This window comes from Lacerta agilis, chromosome 5 (assembly GCF_009819535.1).
Source record: "Lacerta agilis isolate rLacAgi1 chromosome 5, rLacAgi1.pri, whole genome shotgun sequence".
In the NCBI taxonomy this organism is placed as follows: Eukaryota; Metazoa; Chordata; class Lepidosauria; order Squamata; family Lacertidae; genus Lacerta; species Lacerta agilis.
The window spans coordinates 64,233,330-64,258,810 of NC_046316.1; the positions used below are offsets into that span (position 1 = coordinate 64,233,330).

The following is a 25,481-nucleotide window of genomic DNA, read 5'->3' on the forward strand; positions in this document are numbered from 1 at the left end:
TCACTCTACTTGAAAGAGAGAAATGAAGTGAATTGAATATAGCAGAAGGCAAGGCCATATGAGAAAAATCAATTGGTACACATGACTGGGATCTGTAGTGAAATTAATGAGTCACATTGTCTGACATGCTTTTAGAGTAAGATTTAATCAATGTAGTTATTAATGGAATAATTAATTTTCACAGTAATTGACAGATGCTGCTTGAGTTGTCATTAATTTGCCCATTTATGTGAGAGACTGCTTTTCAGTGAGTGGGGAATGATTTTAATAAGTGTTTGTCCATAAAGCGAACAAAGTGAAAGTTAAAGATGCGGAAGGTTATTTCTAACTAAATTATATGCCCAGAAGCTAGTCAATATTTTTCAAATAGAGATTTTGTTACGTTATGTGACCTCTCAATCTCCTTGTTGGTGGTTATCACAGTCAGGCAGAGTCCTCAGAATAATGATGCTGACATGAGCTCCATCAAACAGCCAAACAATATCTCTTTGTTATTGGCAGGAGATAAGAAGGCACCTTCCCTCATGTTGATAGTTGAAAGAAATTGCTTCTCTTCCTGAGACAGTTAGCATATACTGAGCCCAATTTCAGCTTCAAAACTACTTTCTGCAATAGAGGACAACCTTCTTTATTGCCACATAATATTTGTGGATGCTAGTTCACCTTGCTGACTTGTACTGTACCCTTTTGGAAGAGTTACAAAGCACAGGGAGGAATCCAATGCTTTGCTCTTATGATTATTCCATCAGTGCAAGCATTTCTCCTCACCAGACAGAACAGTCTCCTTTCTTCTCTCCCCACACTGTTCTATTTGGGACAGGAGTGTGTGGCTTGGGAGATGTGCAGGGGGAGGAGGGGCAAAAGTCCCACTGTGCTAGTGCTAGCAGGACTTGAGCTGGGTCCCACCATTAGTTTTGCTTTCAAACCACACAGGCAAATGAAAACAGGTGACCTGATGTCTAGTGATGTTAGTGGACTGACAGGTGGGCAACCTTGCCCACCCGTCTAACTTGGTAGTGAGGGCAATAAAGATTTGTCCTGCATGCCAGATTCAGTTCCACAGCCTAATGTAGAGGCTCCCACCCTGGGCCTCAGACAAGTTTGGCAGTTGCCTGACCAGGGTACTTTGGATTATGGAGAAACAGTTGCACCACAAGAATATGAGACGTGTTGAATAATTGAAATTTTTTGATCTCTTCTGAAATAAAAGCTCAGTTGAATTCATTGTATCAATACCTCCAAATAAGAATGTTTCTAATTAAAAAAATCTACGAGAAAGAAAGAAAATTAATATGGATCCAACGTGATTTGAAAAAGTAATAAATCAAGAAAGTGAAACACGGAAGTTAATGCCTAGTATATATCAATGTTTTATTGCCAAAGATGAAACTAAAGTAAATTACTTTCAATTAAGATGGGAGAGGATGTTACAGATAAAGATAATGGAGGAGGTTTGGAAGACACATATTTACTACTAGTTTAATTGTCTCACCGTCAATAAGTATGAAGAAGAAGTAATGCAAGATTCTTTATTGGTGATATTTGACTTCAAAATAATTAGCAAGCATTTGCCCAAATCTTCATAGAATTGTAGAGCTGGAAGAGACCCAAGGCTCATCTAGTCCATGCTCTGCCAACCTTAGTGACGCTTGTTGGAAACGTAGACAAAATGAAACTCACTTCACATATGTTTGGTAGAGTTGCGGTAAGGTTAGAATTTACTGGGAGAAAATATTAAAGATAATAGAAGATATTGTTATTCCAAACCTTTAAATCTATTACATTTTTTAATTATTATTTAAAAAGATGTCTATCCAAAACATCTGATTTTAGTAGGAAATCTATTGAGAGTGGCAGATATTTTTAATAGCTTCTAAATGGGCACATCAGAAGTACCCACAGAATGAGAATGACTTGACAAGTATTTTGTGAAGGAGTAATGCAGGTGAGATAAAGAAATACCGGTAAGTAGTTTGAAAGTTGACAGTCTTTCTTCATTAGATATGATACTAATGCAGTTTACTATATACAACTACCTTATAGTCCATAAATAACATATACCACTATATGTTATTTATCAAATATAGGGTATATGATAAATCTTTGTATGTTTTGGTATGTATTTTGCACCGTATGTTTAATAATAATTATCTCAAGCCTCTCATAGATTTGCCCAATGACAAGCTAAAGTGTCTTGATTCACATGTTTCTTGGCTACCTTCCAATGGTGGTGGTAGAACAGGTGTATGGTCCTTCCCTTCCGCTATGCATTCCTGAAAGTGCATGGTGAAGGAGAGAGACATGCATCTACTTCCCCACCTCCACCATGAGAGAGGACCAAATAACAAAATGACATTGGAAGTGGTGCTGTCTTTTAGTCTCGGAATCTTACTTGTGACAAGCGTAATAACATACACAGGATGCTTCTGAGGGTGATGAGAAAAATAAAATGCTATATGCCATGCACAATAAGAGCTATCTGGTTGTAAATGTAAATAACTGTCCCTAGAGGAGTCTAGCTTATAGGCTTATGGCAATTTAATTGGGCATTAGTGAATAGAAGGATGAGAGAGACTGAAGCAATTTTTGCCTACCTCTAGCATAAAGCAAATCAGGGGTATAAATACAGAACGCGGAGATGAAACAGTTGGTTTGAAATTGACATTGTTTTAAATCCTTTCTCCCTTATGTTAGCTTTCCACAAGGAGGAACACTTCAAACAAGCAAATTCCTTCCCATGCATAGTGAGGTGAAAGGGTATTGTAGGGGAAGACTGCCCTTCTGACCACTCAAAACTACTCTGAGTTCTTCTTGGGAGATTATTCGTAGCCGAGTAAGATTGTCTTCCATGAACACGGTCTTACCAGTGAGTCTGTAAGTGACTGTGGAGGCCATTTCTGGATCCACATGTCCTTCCACAGTGGGGACATAGGTTTCCGGGCATGAGTTGATCATGGTGAGGGTTTGCCAAGCGTGCCTTCCTCTTAGCTCGTTTCTCCCTTTCACTCTTAAGTTCATGCTTCTTTAAGGTCCATGACACCTTTGGTAAAGGCTGTTCTCCAATTAGAGCGCTTGCAGATGTTTCCCAGTTGTTAGTGCTTGCGTTACATCTTTTTTTACATTTATCAGTAAGTGGCTGGCACATCCCTGCAGTCTTACATTTATTTGCTGTTACATTGAAATCACAATGCATCTCCAATAGTTGCAGTTACAGGTAGGTAGCTGTGTTGGTCTGCCATAGTCAAAACAAAATTAAAAAAAAAAATCCTTCCAGTAGCACCTTAGAGACCAACTAAGTTTGTTCTTTGTATGAGCTTTTGTGTGCATGCACACTTCTTCAGATACTGTATCAGATACTACTTCAGTATCTGAAGAAGTGTGCATGCACACAAAAGCTCATACAAAGAACAAACTTAGTTGGTCTCTAAGGTGCTACTGGAAGGAATTATTTTTTTTTGTTCCAATAGTTGCAGATTGATTTCACTACATAGGATGTTGTTTATAAGAATCAGTAACCACATAGGAATTGTATGGAAGAATCTGTAAAATGTTTTATATAAACTGAGCTTGGTCCATGGAGTGTAGCCATATAACTTTTTTCACCTGTTTAGGGGAGGTCTGGGTCCCATTTCTCCCAGCAGAACAAACACAATTCTTTTCCAACAGGATAGTAATTTTCTCTTGTTTCTGCATCATGGATCCTACTGCGTTATGATTTATGTATCAAGCATCAAGAAGTGTGCATATGTATTGCATTCAGAAAGGAAATAATTTACCAAACATAAACGATTTGTGGGAAATGACGCTTTATATTAATGCTTCCATGCTGCCTTTATAGCACTGAACAAATTAAGGATTATTTAGTACTGTGGTTATAAAAAAATGCATATGATTGCTCAAATAGAAATGTCAAAACAGACTTCTATGTTTACAGCAACATTTCAGATTTAAAATTCATTAAAAGCTGATATGTAATTCTACATTGATAATTTGCATCTTTTTTGAGTTATTTATTGTAAGCTTTGAAGAAAGTACACCATGTATATTTTCGTTGCCTTTGGTTTGCCAACTGAAACTGAACATGGGAAGTGAATTGAAAATCAGTGCTATTTGGTCGTCTGTTCTGCTCAGCAGTATGCGGTGTCAAATACCTCTTCAGTACCTTTAATGGAACAAAGAATAACCCTTAGAAATGAATCACTTCTAGTTTGTCCAATAATGTATTGAAATATGCATCTGTTTTCTGCACACAGTTGATAGGGTGTTAGCAGAGTGTATGAATTGCTTACTGAATGACAATCTTCTGATTACTTCTGCTGAAAATGATCTTGAAACTCCTGTTCTGAAAATGAGAAATCCTATTTCTTGATTTTCTTTATCATGGGGAATTGGTTGGTGACTTTCCCCTGTAGTTTTTGATTCAGTTTAATTGTTGACTCTTTCCTTCTACTTGAGGGGCAATAATTTGGTGGAGGCTAATCAACAGAGACGAAAATAAGAAGAAATGTGGATTGAAGCATAAGAGTACTTACCTGAGGGCACAGGGCTAAATTCAGATAGCCTATCAATCTCTATGAATCACAGTAAGAATTGTGGTGTCCCAGGCTTGGATCCTGTTAACCCAACACCTCACCACTTACTTCCTTGACAACCTAAATGTGTTTTTCTTACCAGCTAACAATACATTGTGAAGTTGGAGGGTTTTGTTTGTTTGTTTCCTGCTAACCTCCTTTTTAAAAAAGCCTATTTCCTCTTTGACTATTATATATCTACCCCTCACTTTGTCTCAATTGTCATCATATAACTGTAAACCTTTATATTTTCCTATGCCGGTTAACTTTTCAGTACCTATGGATGAACCCAGGATAAATCAAACCAGAGTACTAAGTTAAAGGTCCAAAAACAAGGCATTATAAATGTATTGACACTTATTTTATATATTAACAGACTATAAAAGGTTGTTGTTGGGTTGTTTTTTAAAGGATGACTTGGATGACTTGTGGTATCACTTAGTTACTGTTACTTTAGAAAGCACTGAATATGTAATAAGATTACTGTCCCTATTCAGAAGGTTGCTCTGTAAGGTTGCAGTTCCACCCTCTAACCAAATCCTATCACACTCCTTTTCCAATTAACACACAACTCTAACCACACACAGAGGACTGTATGTGCAGTCTTCAAGTTGGTCCTCACTTCCTTCACTTCAGGCTACTTTCAAGATTGCAGCTGTGGTCTCCAACAACTTTTGCCTTAGGTTACAAACAACCACCTGTCACATAGCAGTAGCCCTTTCTTGAAAGCTGCCACAGAGCCTAGCTCCCTTCTTAGCAGACCTCCTTCAATTCTTTGCCCAAGTTGCTGGGTTGGATCTTCAGCTTCCTTTCAGATTTGCCAGTGCCCATGGCTCCCTTCTGGCTTCTATTGCACTTCAGCTCCACCAGCTACTCTGCTCTCCTTGAAAAGTACTGAATGTGGCCTTTTATTTACACCAGCCAGGCTCTTTCACTAAGTCACCACAATTTGGGTGAAATTCCATCCTCCTATTGTTTACAGTTATGAGCCAATAAGATGAGGTAGAATGTCCACTAACAGACTAGTTAAAATAACAGATTTTGATGCGTCTGATTCTGCATATAAAGTCAAGAACCTCCCGAAACAGACCCATTCCCCTCTTGATACAATAAAACAGTTAGTTTAACTGCCTGCTAGTTTGACTTCTATACAGTGTATACCTTCAGCTCCTTGTAGAAACATAAACCAGTTTTTAGTTAACCCTTTACAGACATTGTCTTGTTTGATACGCTATAGCATTCTTATAACTCTGTGCAGGTGAGCTTACTTCTGTTGCATGTCCTTGACCACACAGTGGACAAACTAAAACAGGCTAGTGATAACACTGTGTATGTGTTCTTTTCTGAATGCTGAATTTGTGTTGTGGTTTGTTTTTTTAAGTTTCAGGAAATAAGCCTAAATATTGAAGTCATCTTGGGAAACCAAGATACCTTGCTTTGTAATCTCAAATACCTGTACGTAAGAAAGCAATTACATATAGTGTCTTGCTAGTGTAGGTATAGGGATCATTTGCACATACAGTACTGTAACATGGTTCTCTCTCTGTGCGTGTGTGTAAAAGTCCAGATTTCGTTGGAGGGTATACTATTTTATTTCTACCTCAAGTGTGATATTCCATACTGTTTCACTAGTAAGCTCTAGGGTGTTGTCTGTTATCAGAAGATGCCAGTGTATTTGCCCAATACCTTGCATTAGATGTTTTGTTATGGGACTGTGCTCTCCGAAATAGATTCTGGGGTTGGGTAAGCTTGATAAGCTTTAGTTCAAATTAATCTTTGGATGTGGCTATTTATAGTTTGTTTGTTGCATTAACATTTTGAAAGTTGGCTACATATAATGGATGTGAAAGTCTGCTGAACTGTTATGTTTTCCTTGTATCGTATAAGAAACCCGACAAGGTTTCTGTTGTGTTCAATTAAAACTAATGCATTAGCTAAAACAGCACATGATGCCTGTAAAGTCAACCCATTAAATGATGAGTTGCTGTGTTAAATCAACTGACAAAGGTAAAGAAGTCCACATACAGCAGTGCTATTGATTAAATGACTATCACTGTTATAGAAAATGGATTTTTTCTTTCGCTTTCCTGAGTTTAAATTAATATGTAAACATGTCTCTCTCCCCTTTAAAGTGTTAGGATTCACAGCTCAGCTGCCTCTGAAGGTATCTTGACACAGTGCAAGGTCAACTATTTCCGTCATTATTCTTCCTTGCTGCAGAAAGGAGTTTTGTAGCAATCAAGAGAGCATGAGGCGGGATGCATCTTACCTGACTGAAACATTTAACACTGAAAAACAAAATGTCAGGGGTCTTAATTGATAAAAGGCATTGGTGAACGCATGAACTGAATTCTAAACCAAAATGAGGTTCTACAAACCAGTTCATCTGGTCTATTTTACACAAAATATGCTGAAGTACATGCATTTGGACAGGTTCATAGCCTCATAGGATGCAGCAAATCAAAACAGGTAACTAGTGAAAATGGCTAGGCATGGCAGATGAAGCAGTCACACACTAAAGAAAATTTCATTAAGTCTTCTTTCCTGCTACACCTCATCTCTTATCCTTTACTCATCTACTAAAAATTTGCCACCAGGCTTTGGAATCCATTGTTACATGCCACCCAAATTTCTGAGCGATGCAATATTCCAAGGGTACCACGTGTGCTTACGAGGGTCTGTGTTCCCTTTCGGATAACAGAGTCTGTGGTGTCTTTATGATGTATGGTTTCTTTACACAGATAGACAACCTGAATCCAGTGGAGAAATATCCAGCCTTATATTCCAAAAGGTTCTGGCCTCTCTCATAGCCACAGCATTGGATTCAAAACAGACATTAGTATGCTGCTTTTTTTACTCTCTCTCCAGCCCACTCAATCCCTTAACTCTTAATTGCCATTCTAAAACACTGGCATTATCTTTAAAAGGTAAACCCTCAGTTGAGAGAGGCTGGAAGCCAACACATCTGCAAATGGGATTTGCCCTTTCATCCTTTGTGTCACCTACCAGGTAAATGCCTCATTCCCAGGCTAATACCTCAAAAGGAAATTAGCTGAGTTCTGTGAATTCACCAATAGCTTAGTTGGTTAGAGCATGGTACTGATAATGCCAAAGTTGCAGGTTCAATCCCTGTAACAGACAGCTGCATATTGCAGGGGGTTGAACTAGATGATCCTCTACAATTCTATGATTCTAATTATCTTTAGCTTAATTAACAAGGTCTAGAAGTTAAGATATCCAACCAACTTTTAATACCAAACCCAATGTTTTGGTTTCAAAAGTTTTCAAAAACTACTGCCTCAAAAGCCAGAGAAATATATTCCCACCCTTAAATAGGCAGAGTGCTTTGGCTCATTTTTCCTTTAAATGAAGTGTGTATTGTCTCTTTCTGTTCAGATATAGAAATGAACTACATAAATCATTAGGAATCATTATTTTGATTTGCTATGAGAGCCAGACTTAAGTTATTAATCACTGGTTCTTGCGTGTTCTGTTCTTACCAAACCTCAAGTTTTTCTGCCTATGTTGCTTTTGCTTCTACATAGTATTTAACATTCATACATCTTTTGATGCGACTTCAAAGACTCCACAGCACCTGTTTTCTGTATCAGTTCTTTGATAGACACTACTATATTGATGGGATTTTGGCAGCAGTTGTGTTTATCTAGATTGGAGGGGGTTTACCTTTCAACATCTTATATTTCACAAAAAGACTGGCACGTTAATAATTTTGTTATTGTTTTTAGATGACTTTCTGTACAGTGTAATTCTCCTTTGTCTGGAACATTTAACATTCGTTGGCATGTCTCTTGCTCTGCAAATTGCTCAGATGTCAGTCTTGAATCAATTCTTCAGCTTGTGCCAAATATTTTTCTTTTGTTACTTAGTAAGAGGGTATCACATGAGATCAGCATTACATTATGACACATCAGTAATTATGTGAGCACCAGAAGATCCATTACTTTAATTGTCTTGACTCTTAACCAGTTTGTAACACCAGTAAATTATGAGCTGGATTATGCATAACTGGCTGCTGCTCCTTGTTTAAAAGAAGAAGAAAATATTATTTTGTTGTATTTGCAGTGCGATGACTCCAAAATACAATTTGAGGGACATTTAGGGGAAAGCTATGACTCACCTGCATTATATGCAAAAGGTCCCAATATTGATCCCTGGCTTCTCTCAGTAGGCATTGGAGTGTCCCTGTTTGAAACCCTCAGCCCAGAAAATACTGAGCTAGATAGACCAATGGTCCTCTATTCCCACCCCAATCTGTTGCTGCCATGTAACAACATTTGCCCATAGCAGAATAGGTTGGATATGATGTTAGCACAGGAATATCAGCACCATTCCTTCTAAGGTAAAACTGCCTAAGGCCCTTGAGCTATTACTTAGGGACAGCTGAGTAAGAGTTACATGATTCAAGTAAACACCAAAGACATTGAGAAAGCTGTCACTTTCCTCTTGTAATTTATTCCTTTATGTTTGTGGCTTCATTACAACTAATTGTGAAACAAGCATGTATATCAAATATATTGTTGTGGCTCTCAACTCTTGAAATTACCCATATTTTAAAATTCATCATGTTCAAGTCAAACCACCATGCTCTCTGCCTAAAGAGTAATGTTGGGGATATGAAATGCCTTATTTGAATGTTGCCCGTCCACACACACACACACACACACACACACTGCAAACACAAAACAGTGCCTTTAATTAAAAACAGGGCGGCATTTTGGAGAGGGTTGGGAAAAGATACACCTGAGCTAGTACATTAGCAGTTAATGGTAACAATACATTTCATTTTGAAACGCATTAGCATATTTCTAGTATCAACATGTTTTCCAATTTGAAAAACAGATAGCTTCTTAACTTTTAAGAAGATTTAACATATAATTGTGACTTGAAGAGACATTGTTTTGATGTTCTAGGGGCATCTTATAATGCTCAGCTTGTTTTATTAATCATAATAAAAGCTTATCACCACATTTCAGGAAGTCAATCATTCTGTCTTGGTTGCTTGTGTTTAGTGAGAACAAGAACCTGAGAACTGAAAATGCACAGCACCAGAATTAATTGCATTTGTCTTTAGTGTCTCTTGTTAAACAAAGTTGATGGAACTGTCAGGCAAAATGATCTTGTAATGTTTGATCACCAGACAGTCTACAAAAGTGGGTAGTTGAAATATACTGTAACATGTAAGGAATAAATGATTACATTTGTAGCAGTAAAGCAAATGACACTTTACCTCCAACAATGACAACGTAACAATGTAAAAAGACATAATGGAAATCTTGACATTATTCCTGTAAAGCTACTCTCTTTGGTGTCTATGGACTAAAAAAAAAAAAAACAAATCCTAGTACACTACCTAAATTCAGACTTGTTAATATAAAAACTGTTCTTCTGGATTTCTACCCATCACTTTGGAACAGATAGACTAGAGAGAGGAGAGGGAAAAGTACCATTTTGCAGGTCCTTTCACTAATGAGATGACTTTGTTGGATACAACCCTGCATATTTATATCAAATACTTAAAGTGACATACCAAAGATAAGATAAAAGGAAGAATAGATCTAAGTATGAAAGTATCGTTTAAAAAACCCTTTGCTGCTTTTTGATATACAGTACTAGAAAATGTTGCATTCTCTTGTGGTTTTCTTCTAAGTGTTTACATTTCTGCAAATACATTAAGTAGTTAGAGTAGACTGACATTGTGAAAACAGTGCAACAGTGTTAATACAGATGCAAATGTTACCTATTCCTGTTTACTCAGAAGTATTTTTCTAGGGGGTTCAGTGAGAATATCTCTAAGGTAAGTGTTTATAGAATCATCAGTGTAAGGTTTGTTTGTTTGTTTGTTTGTTTGTTTGTTTGTTTGGCTAACTATATAAATGCACCTAAATTAATTGTAAAGTGTGATAAAAATGCTTTGTTTGCATTTCCTACCGTTATGGTGGTAATTTATCTCTGAACCTTCAAATGTAATTTGCTACTTTACATTATTGAGGAGTGGTTAATTAAAAACTATACAGATATTTATTGTCTCTTTCTAAATAGTTGGAAGAATTTATTATCATTGTGTCTTTTACACTATTACTTTTTATTGCTTTGTACTGCACATGTTGAGTTTTAATTGTTGCATTCTCCATTCCATTAATTTCAAATTAAATATTAAATTGTAATGAAGATTCAACCATAACGTCTAAAAGGTTGAGAGAGACTGCAGTCTAGGACAATAAGTAGATGAAAATATTGTTCTTTCTTATTTTGATCCTTTACATTTCATATAAAGTTACCTCTTCACAATCAGCATTTGCCTTTATCTGCATGTAACATAATTAATGTTTTCAGCGGTTTGCAAACTTCATTCACAGAACTTTCTTCACCTTATTTCTTCTCCCTGTATGTCCACCACCCTGCTGCATGGCAAAGTATTACTGGGAGTTGTCCAGAGCACATGAGTTGCCTCAGTTCACATGAGGCACTTGCCAGGCTGTGGGGCTTAGCTGTCATTTCTTGTAAGCCGTCAGTGCATTCATTTACCCTTTCCCTACCTCACTTTACTGGATGTCATTTGCAAGGGCTGGGCAAGCCATAGCTCAATAATGTCAAGTCATATATTGTCCTGCTTCACACATCACACTAAGCCAAGGCCAGATTAAGGTGGTTGGGGACCCTGGTGTAATTCCCAAATTAGGGCCCCCTTCTATGGTGCCACAAAGTAAGTCAATGTGGCATCTTAAAAACTAATAAATTTATTTTGGTATATGCCTTTGACATATAAAAATTAATAATACTCTGGGCTAGTGGAGCATTGGAACTAGGGCTGGGTGATATCAGCTTTTCAACATTGCGATGTATTAGCAGTTAGACATCGTAATATGGTGATACATCACAATGTTGAAAAGGAAGGAGCATCATTTGGCCCTGCAAGGCGCTGGGGTGAAACCTCTGCTGCCCTCTCTGCCACCCCCCTGCTGCTCCCTCCACCACCAGCACCTGGCATGGAGGAAGGAGGAAGGAGCATCACCCCAATCCCTGCTGGGGTGAAACCGACTTAGCTTCCTACATCGCCAGTGCCCAACGCAGAGGAAGGAACAAGCAGCATCGGTCCTGTTCTCATGAGGTACCGATGTGAAACAGCCTCAGCTCTCTCCACCTTGTTCTCTTAGAATGACACTTGAGAGGTGCTGAACTGAGTTCTAGTGAGTACTGGCTGAGAAACCACAACCCTGTTTATATCCTTGAAACTCTCCAAATTCAATCAGTGAACATTCCAAATGCAATTGCTATGAAGAAAGCCTCCCACACTGAATATAATGGGACTTGATTGTGGGGCCTGAAGCAACAGGGATCTCCTCTCCTGGAGCCCACACATTCACATTTATGCTAAGCCATGGTTTGGCTTAGCATGACATGCAAACCAGGCTATTGTATAGATATAAGACAGACCTTTGTGCAACGTGATACCTTAATATGCTGCTTCCAGCACTTCTAAAACCAAAGCACCAGAGTAGCAGTACAGGAAGCATCTTACACTAGGAAATGCATATTCTCTTTCCCTTTCGGTATAGCCACTGCTGCTATGATTTGGTACTCCAGTTACCTGTTACTTTGCCATTAAATGTCTTTACTTAAGATCCGGCTTAGATGGCTAAATTTACATGCACAACCAAGCATTTTAACTAAACAAATTGAAACATGAACCTAGATTAACAAAATGCTCTTTACTAGTACCAAATCTTTTGGATGATTATATCCAATGTTCTTTCTTGCATTATACTGTACATGGTGATCAGAGAAGTCTGTTGTCCAGGCTTTTTTTTTTTTAACAATTCCAAGGTTTTCCTGTCACTGTGGTTTTGTTTTTATATGCTCCCACAAACAAACAAACAAACAAACAAACAGAAATATATTGAGAACTTGTGCCGTTTGCATCTTCTCCTTTACTTATGTGTTAAAATTTTAGTCACAGAGGCAAAGGATACCTCTGATAAGGCTCTGCTTTTCCTATTGTATCATAAAGCTGTTCAGCACCAAATGCTACCATGCATTTTAATAAGGGATTTACAGAGAAGAACTACTGAAGTGTATTATTTCTACTTCAGATGCTTACACATAGATTACTCAGAGCTACAAAGGTGATATAAAAACTTCAAACCTGCAAAAGTTAACTGCCCTTTATTCCCAGGGTTTTGAGTGGGAATTATTTATAATTTTGTGTTTGAATCACTGTTTATCAGTGAGGGTTAAGTGAAAAAAAAAAACCACTCTGACAGCAGGCACATAGCTGCCCACTGGAAGCATTTTATGCAGGGTATATGATATGGCATGCATCTAAATGCTACTGAGATGAAGGGGCCATGGCTTGTGGATTCCTTAAGTCTGGGCCCACTTTCTTCTTCCTATGATTGTGTCCCAGCACCCACCCAGCCCATCATAGGTTGCAGTGCTGGTCTTGCTGCTAGTCACTGTGAAGCTGAGCAGGAATTTTTTTGCCAGTCTGCAAATTGGCTTCTTCAGGAAGGTGAGGGAAGGGTTGTAAGATGAGGAGGTGAGCATCCTTTGGCAACTTCATAAATGAGGGGTGTATTCAGACTAGCTTATTCTAAACTGTGTGACCTGTGGGGTTGGCTATGGCATGCCTTTGGAGGTAGCAGCCAGAAAGTCTCCCTGTTCACCTTAAGAGTTGGGCTCAGAAAGAGGTTATGATCAAGTCATCCCTTTGCCATAGGCAAGGTGGTTCCTCCAAGTTGAGTTGACTCATAGCATTAAGCCACTGCTTAGACCTCTGTTGAATATGCTGTGGCCCTCGTTCAACCCACATATTTTTGTCTTGTCTCTTCTTTACAATACTCTGACCGCAAAGTATATATAGTCTTTTGGAGAAAGTGTAGCTGGACCACATCTTGGAAATGGCCAATTTGCTACTAAAGCAGATTTTGTTGACATATAAAAACCTATACTTGGATCTTGTATACCTGAAGGAGAGTCTCCACCCCCATCGTTCAGCTCGGACACTGAGAACTAGTGCCAAGGGCCTTCTGGCGGTTCCCTCATTGTGAGAAGTGAGGTTACAGGGAACCAGACAGAGGGCCTTCTCGGTAGTGGCGCCTACCCTGCGGAATGCCCACCCATCAGATGTCAAGGAAATAAGCAACTATCCTATTAAAAAAAAAAAAAACATCTAAAGGCAGCCCTGTTTAGGGAAGTTTTTAATACCGGTATTTAATGCTGTACAGTGGTACCTCTGGTTACATACTTAATTCGTTCCGGAGGTCCGTTCTTAACCTGAAACTGTTCTTAACCTGAAGCACCACTTTAGCTAATGGGGACTCCCAATTCTGCTGCGCTGCCAGAGCACAATTTCTGTTCTTATCCTGAAGCAAAGTTCTTAACCTGAAGCGTTATTTCTGGGTTAGCAGAGTATGTAAACTGAAACGTATGTAACCCAAAGTATCACTGTATTGTTTTTAATACTCAATTGGGAGCCGCCCAGAGTGGCTGGGGAAACTCAGCCAGATGGGTGGGGTATTAATATTATTAGTATTAGTATTAGTATTATTGTTATTGTTATTGTTATTGTTATTGTTATTATTGAAGGAACATCTGGTCCCACATTTGCTGAGATCATTGGAGTATCTCCTGATGCTGCTGTTGACTGAGGCATGGCATCAGAGTGCAGGGACCTAAGGAAGGTATTTTCTGTTGTGGATTTCTGTTATGGAATTTCTTCCCCTCTGATATAAGGCAAGTGTTGACGGTGATGAACTTTTGACCTACCTGTTTACCAAACCCTTTGCTGTGTACTAATTCCCAGCTTGGAATAAGATTATTGCTGGCTACAGTGGGTGGAATTTTACAGTGGGTTAATCTTTTTAATGTGCGGTTTATCTTCCTGTTTTCTGTTTGTATTTCATGAACTTCTCTGTTATTACTCCGCATATAAAAGCATATAAATGTTTTAAAATATGGAATTACTACTCTGGAAATACTTGTGTTGAAGAGTAGGCTATAAATGGATTCACGTTACAAGAAAGAAGATTCTGACTAAACATCCTTGTGGACTCTCCTTCCTTGGAGGTTTTTAAGCAGAGGTTGGATGGACATCTGTCATGGATGCTTTAGCTGAGATTCCTGCATTTCAGCGGGTTGGACAAGATGGCCCCTGGGGGTCCTTCCAGCTCTACATTTCTATGAAAGCCATGAAGTGTGTGTGGTCTATCCAATATAAAACACAGAGGGTCAAATTCATGACGGTCTGCCATTTGGGAAGAGGCCATTGGGAATGTGCTCATTATGATGAGCTCTGGCCCTCACTTTCATATCTACATATTGCAATAGGTTAAATGGATCTGAGCTGCAGTGAGATGTTTTTTCTTTGCCCAGAACCTGCTCTTCCTATGTTCTTAGCAGGCCCTTGCAGAGCCAGGCAGAGGCCTGGGCCAGGTAGATAATGTGCCCCCCCTTTTAACCCTAGGGATCTCCGAAGTCTTATAAATAAGTAAGTATATAAATAATAGTGCTTTTTAAAAAATACATAGGGAAAATGATTATTTTAAGTATTTACATTTAAATAATGGTGAGCGATTGTGAATATGCTGACTGAGGCCCCCTTTGGAATCAGAGGCCCGGGTCAAATGGCCCATATGACCCCCCCTCTGTTTGGGCCTGGTTCTTAGATGATTATAAACTTAGAGCCCAAGTTGTGCAATCAAGAGTGCATGGTTAGAGTGTGATTGTGTACAGCAAAGGTGTCTGTGGGTATGAATGCTTTGTATGCCGCCAGGAAAGGCACACACACAAAAAAAATCTAGTGGAATAATTCTACCATTAATAAGAGAAATAAGAAATGTTTTCCATTGAAGCGGCTATTATAATACTGAAAAATATTATATTTGATAAATACTGAATTGACTTTGAAAAACATAGACTGTGACTAAGAGAGCATACTGGTCCACATTTATAGAAACCATTTTCTGTCTTCTTCTGCAAGTATTTTCTTCAAAGAGTCCAAAATATAATAGGGGAGAAACATAAATTGACTTGCTTCAGACGAGGTCATGTGATATAAAGCAGACGTTGTGAGACGTAGATTTCAAAGGCTCAGCTTCAAATCCCAGCTAACCCATGGACTTATGGTGGACAAATCTCTGTCAGGCTCAGTTGTGCATTTCCCCCATACAGGAATAGTGATGTGATACCTCTATTAAAATAGGAAAGCTGGGGATAGAGAGACCATTTGTATGACTGAAGTGCTGCATGCTGGAACAATATGGTGTGCATCCATGAGAGCAATGCCTGGTTTAGCAAGCTGGGAATGACTGTTGAGCATGAGCACTCCTCCTTTAACAAGGCTGGCCTGCAACATTTTTCTGTCTGAGAGGGGAAGAACAAAAGTGGAATGGGTGGAAGCGCCCATTATAATACAAAAGCCAATAAGTTTGACAGATGAATCTTACTTCATGACATAATACCACATCTGAGAGCAGAAGACTTAGGGCTCAACAGATTCTGTTTTCTGTGGCATTAGCTACTCCTTCCAGTTTAGTGTCATTTGCAGATTTGATAAGCATCCCCTCATTTCCTTCATCCAAGTCATTTATAAAGAGGTTGAACAAAAATGGGCCCAGGGCAGAACTCTGAGGCACCCATTTGTTATTTTTTTCCAGGATGATGAAGAACCATTAGTGAGCACTCTTTGGGTTTGGTCAGTCAACCAGCTACACATCCACCTAACAGTTACCTCACCCAGCCCACATTTTAGCAGCTTCTCCACAATGATATCTCGGGGGACTGTCAAAGTCTTACTGAAATCAAGATACCATATATTCACAGCGTTCCCCTGATCCACCAAGCATCTATCAAAAAGAAGAAGAAGTGAGAGTTGTCTGGCATGACTTGTTTATGAGAAAAAGTTTCCACAGTGAGAAATTTTCAGTCTCTGTTGTGACTGAGTATATTATGCAAAAATTGTGATTGTGCATTGTTGAGGTTCCATTATATGGAAGAAGCTGGGGTTGCCTGGAAACATATGTATCATCTCCTGTCAAGTCCAGGTTAATTGACTAATTAAGTTTTCATTAGAGGAATATGTAGCAAAACCTCTTACTTGGAATAAGACATCTCCAGCCTCATTTCTTGCACACATCCATGTATGCTTCTAACATTGGAAAGTCTCAACCTCAAATGCAAGCCGATGAAATAAAATTTCATCTGAATTTTCTGGTTTCATGCTGGATGATGGAGAGCGTTAATTTCTGAAGAGAGCAAACATATTTCTTTCTTCTTCTTCTTTAGTTGTTTGCACCCCCCCTCCCCAACATTCAGATTTTTACTTCAGAGTGGAATGAATAAACATGAACTGTTGACTAATCTTTACAGTCCTGTTAACAACCAGAATTACCATCTATGTTGTTTACTCCATTATTCCATTCATACATATCATTGTTGATTTTACTATGCAATGCAAATTGCACTGTTTCATCCAACACAATGCAAGGATAATGAAAATAAAGGTATTCTTGGATGTGAAGCATTTATCTAGGATGGTGGATTCAGCTCAGTTATTAAATTAACCATGTTTTAGCAGAGTAAAATTTTGCCATATACCCACCACCATCACCACATTCATTCCCCATAAAAGTGGGTAGGATATTCAGAGACTTTCAGGGCAGGATAAAGTTCTAAGTATTTTCAGGTGTGGTTTTACCTTAACATGAGGTGGATGGTAAAACAAGCAGCAGTGTTGCAATGAGTTTAATCCCTATGTAGTGCTGCAATCCTAATCCTATTTACATGGAAGTAAGACCCACTGAATTCAATGGAACTTATTTCTAAATAGACATGGTTAGGAGTGTGCTGAAAGCAACAAGCTTTCCTGATCAACCACAAGCAGATAGATTCTAGCAAACACTTCTAATTTCTCTGTGTAACTGGACACTGGATAACCAAAGCAGTAGATCTTCTACCATTCTTGCTCTGCAAGCCTATTTCTGTATTCATATAGAATATTGGCAACACGACCTTCAGATGCTATGACATGTTAGAAATTCATGACGCTGAAAACATTTTTGTCCTCCCAGGTGTTAAGTACTTTCAAAAGCTGAACTGAAGCAGACATCACCAGGGGAATTTGTTGGAACCAGACAACGGGGCAACATTGTTTTGAGGGTCTATGCAGCTAATGCTACAGCTGTGATACTTTAAAAGAAAATACAACAACTGTGTTTTATGTTTAAGAAATATCAAAGTCATCAAGGACTGGCCTTAAAAAGACCCCAATGTGTTGTATAGGGTGGCTTATCTTTTGGAACAACAAGGATAGAATTATACCCTGTAAGAGACCTATCTATATCTTCATTCCACTATTGGTGTAGGTAGTTTCTCGAATCTGCCTAAACTCTGCATATTTTTTAACTTCACAGATAGAAGTACAAAAATATTTTTAAATATACTTTGGATACTCAAGCAATGCAGGTTACATATTTTAGAGTTCTTAACAATAGTTATCAACTCTGTGTCATTTTTATTTCTCCCAAAGTTAATGAGCAGCCCTGTTCCTGGTTTTCAGATAAAATTGGGGAAATGTTGGCACTGCCTCTAAAATAAACCTTTTTTTAAAAATGAATTTACTCGCATAAATCTGTTTTTATATGAAAAACTGGCATGCTTCAGTTCCTGAGAATGTTGTATTGCTTACAAACTGGGCCAGAGGGTCGATACAGTAATAAAAACAAAACCCAGAAAGTCATGATTTGTATTGACAGATTGTATATCTGCGAAGAAAACCAAGCACAAAAAAATGTTTCTTTTCCTGAATTTAGTAGATCTGATTTCTCTATTATGCTGCTGCTACTTATATACTAGTGTAAGGAAATATATTAAAGTAAAATGAAACTGAAGTCAACAATATTAATACAAGGATGTATCTGAAAGAAATGATAACATGGTCGCCTCCACTGTATACTGAAAGATGTCATTATCCTTCCAAAATAGCTTTACAAATACATACTTCAAATACAGAACTTCAAAGAAAATACTGTCTTATGAGAAGTTATTATGAAAGAGCTCCAAATGCACCTTCATTTTACAACTCTTGTAAACAGCAGTCAGAAGCTACACACTGATAAACGTGAGTCTCCTCATGCATCATCCTCAGTTACTGCAGAAAGCACTAGGGGAAGCAAAAAAACAAAACTTACAAAATTAATCTTGGATCAATCCAGTACTGGTTTCCAGAGCTACATTGGGAATGAGTGCCTCTGTCTACTCTGGGAATAATTTAATAGCACAAGAGCCCCAATGTAACAGGGTTTTTGTTGTTGTTTTGTTGTTTACTCACCTTATAGAAATGACACCAAAGAAGGATGTTCTTCTCATTATAGGGGATTGGAGATAAAAGGAACAACTGGCAAGTTTGGCCTTGGAGTTCAAAACGAAGCAGGGCAAAGGCTAATAGAGTTCTGTCAGGAGAACAAGCTGGTAATCACAAACACTCTTTTCCAGCAACACAAGGGACGACTCTACACATGGACATCACCAGATGGGCAGCATCGAAATCAGATTGATTATATTCTCTGCAGCCAAAGATGGAGAAGCTCTATACAGTCAGCAAAAAACAAGACCTGGAGCTGACTGTGGCAAAGACCATCAGCTTCTTATAGAAAAATTCCAGCTTAAACTGAAGAAAGTAGGAAAAACCACTGGGCCAGTAAGATACAATCTAAATCGAATCCCTTACGAATACACAGAGGAAGTGAGGAACAGATTTAAGGATTTATATTTGGTGGATAGAGTGCCTGAAGAACTATGGATGGAGGCTCATAACATTATACAGGAGGAAGCAACGAAAACCATCCATCTGAATTATTTATAGGATGATGCTATTAAGGTGCTACACTCAATATGCCAGCAGGTTTGGAAAACTCAGCAGTGGTCAGAAGACTGGAGAAGATCAGTCTACATCCCAATCCCAAAGAAGGGCAGTGCCAAAGAATACTCCAACTACCGCACAATTGCACTCAGATCAAACTTATCCATCCTTAAAGAAATCAGACCTGAGTGCTCCCTGGAAGGACAGATCCTGAAGTTGAGGCTCCAGTACTTTGGCCACCTCATGAGAAGAGAAGACTCCCTGGAAAAGACCCTGATGTTGGGAAAGATTGAGGGCACAAGGAGAAGGGGACGACAGAGGATGAGATGGTTGGACAGTGTTCTCGAAGCGATTAGCATGAGTTTGGCCAAACTGCGGGAGGCAGTGAGGGATAGGCGTGCCTGGCGTGCTCTGGTCCATGGGGTCACGAAGAGTCGGGCATGACTGAATGACTGAACAACAACAACAACAAAAAGTTTTTTACTCATGTCCGACTTCATGACCCCATGGACCAGAGCACACCAGGCACTCCTGTCTTCCACTGCCTCCTGCAGTTTGGTCAGACTCAAGTTGGTAGCTTCGAGAACACTGTCCAACCATCTCGTCCTCTGTCGTCCCCTTCTCCTTGTGCCCTCCATCTTTCCCAACATCAAGGTCTTTTCCAGGGAGTCTTCTCTTCTCATGGTGGCCAAAGTATTGGAGCCTCAGCTTCAGGATCTGTCCTTCCAGTGATCACTCAGGGCTGATTTCCTTCAGAATGGATAGGTTTGATCTTCTTGCAGTCCATGGGACTCTCAAGACTCTCCTCCAGCACCATAATTCAAAAGCATAAATTATTCGGCGATCAGCATTCTTTATGGTCCAGCTCTCACTTCCATTCATCACTACTGGGAAATCCTTTTCCGACCCTTTAGGGAGGAGGGGGAGTTGCAATCATCACGAGCCCAGCACGTGCGCAGGGGATGGTGGCATCCCCTGCGCCCACTGGCTGAGCCCTGGGCGCGGTGCCCAGCCAGCTGACCAACCGGCTCAGCTGTTGGATGTGGCCGGCTCCATTTAAGCCGGCGTGCGTCCAGGGCTCACCCTCTTTCCTGCTCCCCTCAGCACGATTTTGCCTCGGATCAAGCCCTCCTCGGTAGATCAAGCCTGCTCCTCGGATCAAGACTCGACCCCTGCAATCAAGCTCTACCTTGCTTGCGAAGAAGCGCTTCGGAAGAATCCCGGGGAGTGAGCGCGCTGATCGGGCGCCCATCCGGCTTTCAGCCTTGCCGTTGCTGCCTTCCTTCGTCTGCTGGATCACTAACGGCGTTTTTAAACGCCACCTCTCCGACGAAATACCCGCTCAACAGCTGATCGGCTTACCGCCACACAGCTGATTCTCCCGCTGCGCTCGGGGCTGCTCCCGAGTTCCGGTTTCGGCGTTGCCCTCATGGCCGCTTCCCCAGCTGAAACCATGCTGAAATCGCTTGGAGCGGCATTTTTAAGCGCCAATTCTCTCTTTTAGGTCGCCGGAAGCGTTCTGTGAAGCCGTGCGCAGCCCCGGCAGCTGCGGCCACGTGGCGCGTGTCGGCCCCATCCGCTCGTCCTCTCGCTTTCACTTTCGCTCAACTTCCGCCGCCTCTCAGCTGTTTCGGGGACGCAGAACAAGGCGCTCTTGCAGCCGGCGCGGCCGATCAGCTATTTCTGTTCTCAGCCTTCCTTTGCCTTCTCCCCCCTTTTTTGCCTGACCTTTATCGTAACTCTTCCCCCCGCCTCTCAGTTGTTTCTCCGCTGCGCTCTCCTCTCCCGCTCATCAGCTGTTTTTAACCACAGCGCGGCCCCCTCACAACTGAGCAGAGCGTCGGCGCTCTAGGCGCTAGAGCGCCTGCCTACATCACCTGAGGAGCCTCCCTTTCGGGCAGCAGCAGCAGCGCACGTGGGCTGTGGGTCGCGCCAGGGCTCGGACGCCCCCCCCCCAACGACTTCCAATAAAGTTGTGGCCTTTTATGCCCATTAACCTTATTTCTGGTGTCCTGTGTCATCATTTCACCTTGGGTGGGATCGGGTATTGATATGCAAAACCATAGCTTTAACTTTTAATTTCGTTACTGCTGTCACCATCTGCAGTGGTCATGGAACCCAAGAAAGTAAAATCTCTCACTGCCTCCATTTCTTCCCCTTCTATTTACCAGGAGGTGATGGGACCAGTGGCCATGATCTTAGTTTTTTTGATGTTGAGCTTCAGACCATATTTTGTGCTCTCCTCTTTCACCCTCATTAAAAGGTTCTTTAATTCCTCCACACTTTCTGCCATCAAGGTGGTGTCATCAGCATATCTGAGGTTGTTGATATTTCTTCCAGCAATCTTAATTTCGGCTTGGGATTCATCCGGTCCAGCCTTTCGCATGATGAATTCTGCATTTACGTTAAATAAGAAGGGAGACAATATGTCATACTCCTTTCCCAATTTTGAACCAATCAGTTATTCCATATTCAGTTCTAACTGTAGCTTCTTGTCCCACATAGAGATTTCTCAGGAGACAGATGAGGTGATAAGGCACTCCCATTTCTTTAAGAACTTGCCATAGTTTGCTGTGGTCGACACAGTCAAATGCTTTTGCATAGTCAATGAAGCAGAAGTAGATGTTTTTCTGGAACTCTCTAGCTTTCTCCCTAATCCAGCGCATGTTCGCAATTTGGTCTCTGGTTCCTCTGCCCCTTCGAAATCCAGCTTGCACTTCTGGGAGTTCTCGGTCCACATACTGCTTAAGCCTGCCTTGTAAAATTTTACTTTTTGTTAAAAATCATATCATTGGTCTAAAGACAGTCTGAATACAATTTGGGAAGAGAGATGTAGTTACACTTTCAAGTTCTGTTCTAGTGCTTTATTGTACATATAGAAACGTTATGTGTGTGAGGTAGTGTCCAATTCTGTAGCTGGCAATGGACTGGGGAACGGAGGCAGTTTTCCTCTCACCCCTGGTGCCCCTAAATATGTTTTGTTGTTGTTGTTCAGTATGATCATATTGCATAAATATTATATGGCATGCAATTTGCTGAATCAGTGTGAAACCTGTATAGATTATATATTCTTCTAATCTGGGCTGACATAGGATATCCTCATATACTTGGAATGCACTTAGTATTGTTTGACTTCTTATTCCTTATACACTGCAGTAACAAACCACAAAACATAATAGTAATGTATAGAATTTTCAGATTAATAGCATCTGAATTTTGTGTTAAAAATAGACGATATAACAAAAGAAAACACAATTTGTACTGTCAGAAAATCGCCATGTCATTGTGAAAGGCTGGGAATCAATAGAGAATTGTGTAGGAAATATGGAAAAGATTCTGTGTTAAAAAATCCTAGTCTCAACTCCTGAATGTTCATTTTCTCAAACTGCTTTCTGAGCCATAAGCACATAATTTCCTTCATTTGCTGATGCTTTCTTAAGTAAAAGAAGGCATACATCTCTTTTTTATATCAATAATGGAAAAGTGAATTGCCTAAGATTCTGATATCCATGATAGTTTTCCAGAATAAAACAATTATTTATTTCTGCTCCTTTGCTGCAGAAGTACTGTTTGTTGGTAAATGATGTTTACTGTTGTATTCAGAAACCTGTCCACCTTGACTTACACAGGGCGCCATAATGCTCAGCATCATTTAATTAGTAGCATATAAATCAGCCTGCCTCCCTACCATGTAATTTGTGTTCTGTTTATTCCTTACAGGTGAAATCTGTGCTTTTAAAATCCATGGGCAGGAAATGCCCTTTGAAGCTGTGGTGCTAAACAAGACATCTGGAGAAGGTCGTCTTCGAGCAAGAAGTCCAATTGACTGTGAACTGCAGAAGGAGTACACATTCATCATCCAGGCATATGACTGTGGCGCAGGGCCTAGTGGAACAAACTGGAAGAAATCTCACAAGTGAGTGACAACTGGGAGAGCGAGGCAGGGACTGTGGAATGTATTTACAATTCATGCTGAAGAGATTCTTTTAATGCTTTGCTTAACAGTGCTAGTGGAAATCAAATCAAAGTACTTTTATCACAGCAGATGATTTTTCAACCTGTTCACTTCTGTTCACTCTTCCTGACTGCCTTAAATTGACTTCTTTTAAGGTCCTAATAGGACTCTGGATCGAACTGTCTGCTGTTGGAAAAGCTATATAGCTTCCTTCACCCTACCATTAAATAAATTGGTGACTTTTTGAAACATAAATCCTGAGTGTTAATTGATCTTCATGTAATCAAATCATACTGAATTTCCTTGCTTCTTCATCTTCCTTTTTATATTTTCAGCATTCCTGCAGCATTGATTATTATGTTGGTGGGCATTCTTATACATGTCATATAATAATCATAGTTAAGATGGGAAATGATTATTTTGTGCAAGCATACAAAGTATTTATGTATGAAATGAAAATATTGCTTGATCCAGATTTATGCTTTGTTTAAGTGTGAGAGGATGGGAACAGTTCAAGAAGCTATGATGTTGTGATCCAAAGAAGCTTAACAAGTTGCCAAGTTATTGCCATAGGGTTCTCACCAATCTTAGTTCTACTTTGAGTAGAACCACTGGAATTCATAGGCATGACTAATATGGGTTTATTCATTTCAATGGGTTTAATCTGAATAGAAAGTTGGATACAAACCTAAATTGCAAAATCTGAGAGTTACGCAAGGCCACTTGTGCAGAACTCTCTCCTAAGCCCCTTTCTAATGTGTAGTTCTGATGTCATCACACTTAGCATATACTCCAAAATTTCTCTGATGAAAATAGGGATGTCCCCATTCCATAATGAATTAATTAATAATACTCCACCCATCTGACTGGGTTGCCCCAGTTACTCTGGGCAGCTTCCAACATATATAAAAATATAATAAAACATCAAATATTAACAAACTTCCATATACAGGGCTGCCTTCAGATGGCTTGGGGGGTCAGATAATTGCATACTATCCAACATTTCTCTGATGAAAATAGGGGTGTCCCCATACCCTCCAACATTTCTCTGATAAAATCCTAATTAAAAAGGGGGCATTCCAGGATCAGGATGGCTTCTGTAAATCCAGGACTGTCCCCGGGGAGGGGGGGGAGGAGGGACACCTGAAGGGTCTACAATTTGTATTTCCCCAAATTTCCTAATTTTGTAAGGCTAACCCAAAGATGGAATCACGGACAGAGAAAGAATAGCAGTGCATGGGATGGATTCTGACCCCTATAGCAACAGAAGAAGAAGCTTTTGTAGCCAGAGTCAGTAATTCTTCCACTCTTCCAGACCAGGTGGAAATAAGCCAGAAAAGCAGGAAGCTTTGTTGATCGTTGGGGAAATAATTTGTTTTAGCTAAACTTGTTTCAAATCAACATGACAGAAAGAAGCCCAGTGCCGTACTCATATTTAAATTTTAGAAATTGTTCATAGACTCACAGTGTTTCATTTTCTGTAGCAGTTCTTTGTTTAATTTGAAAGTTGGCATATTTGAGCACAAAGTAATGCAAATACAATGGAGTGCTGAGATATAAAGTCAAGTAATACAATAATTTCTTTCAACAGAGCCTCAATTTAAAGCATATATTTTAGTTTTTACAGCTATTTCTTGCATGGGTTCCCATTCCTGTTTAACTTTTGCATTTTCTACATGTCTTTCCTCTTATTTGATTGTAAGGATTGTGTGAGACTCGCTTTTACATTTTATTCTACTTGAAATAAACATAAAATATGTACATTTTAAACGTTAACACTTAATGACAGGTTTGGAATATGCATTGATATTTGCATTATATTGTGAGACTCAAACTGATCTCTCTTCATTTTAGGGCTGTGGTCCATATCCAGGTAAAGGATGTCAATGAATTTGCACCAACTTTTAAGGAAACATCCTACAAGGCTACTGTGACAGAGGGAAAGATCTATGACAGTGTATTGCAGGTGGAAGCCATAGATGAGGACTGTTCTCCTCAATACAGCCAGATATGCAATTATGAAATTGTCACAACAGACGTTCCATTTGCCATTGACAGGAATGGTGAGTGCTTACCG

At 39.7% G+C, this 25,481-nt stretch overlaps 1 protein-coding gene across 1 annotated transcript in view; it reads left to right on the forward strand.

Annotated features, from left to right (window-relative positions):
• CLSTN2 (calsyntenin 2) overlaps positions 1–25,481 on the forward strand; it is a 312,732-nt gene that overhangs the window by 200,938 nt on the left and 86,313 nt on the right. Inside the window, exons 3-4 of the mRNA XM_033150239.1 lie at positions 23,170–23,365; positions 25,259–25,467. Of these exons, the coding sequence (XP_033006130.1) occupies positions 23,170–23,365; positions 25,259–25,467 (405 nt within the window). The remainder of the gene's footprint in view (positions 1–23,169; positions 23,366–25,258; positions 25,468–25,481) is intronic.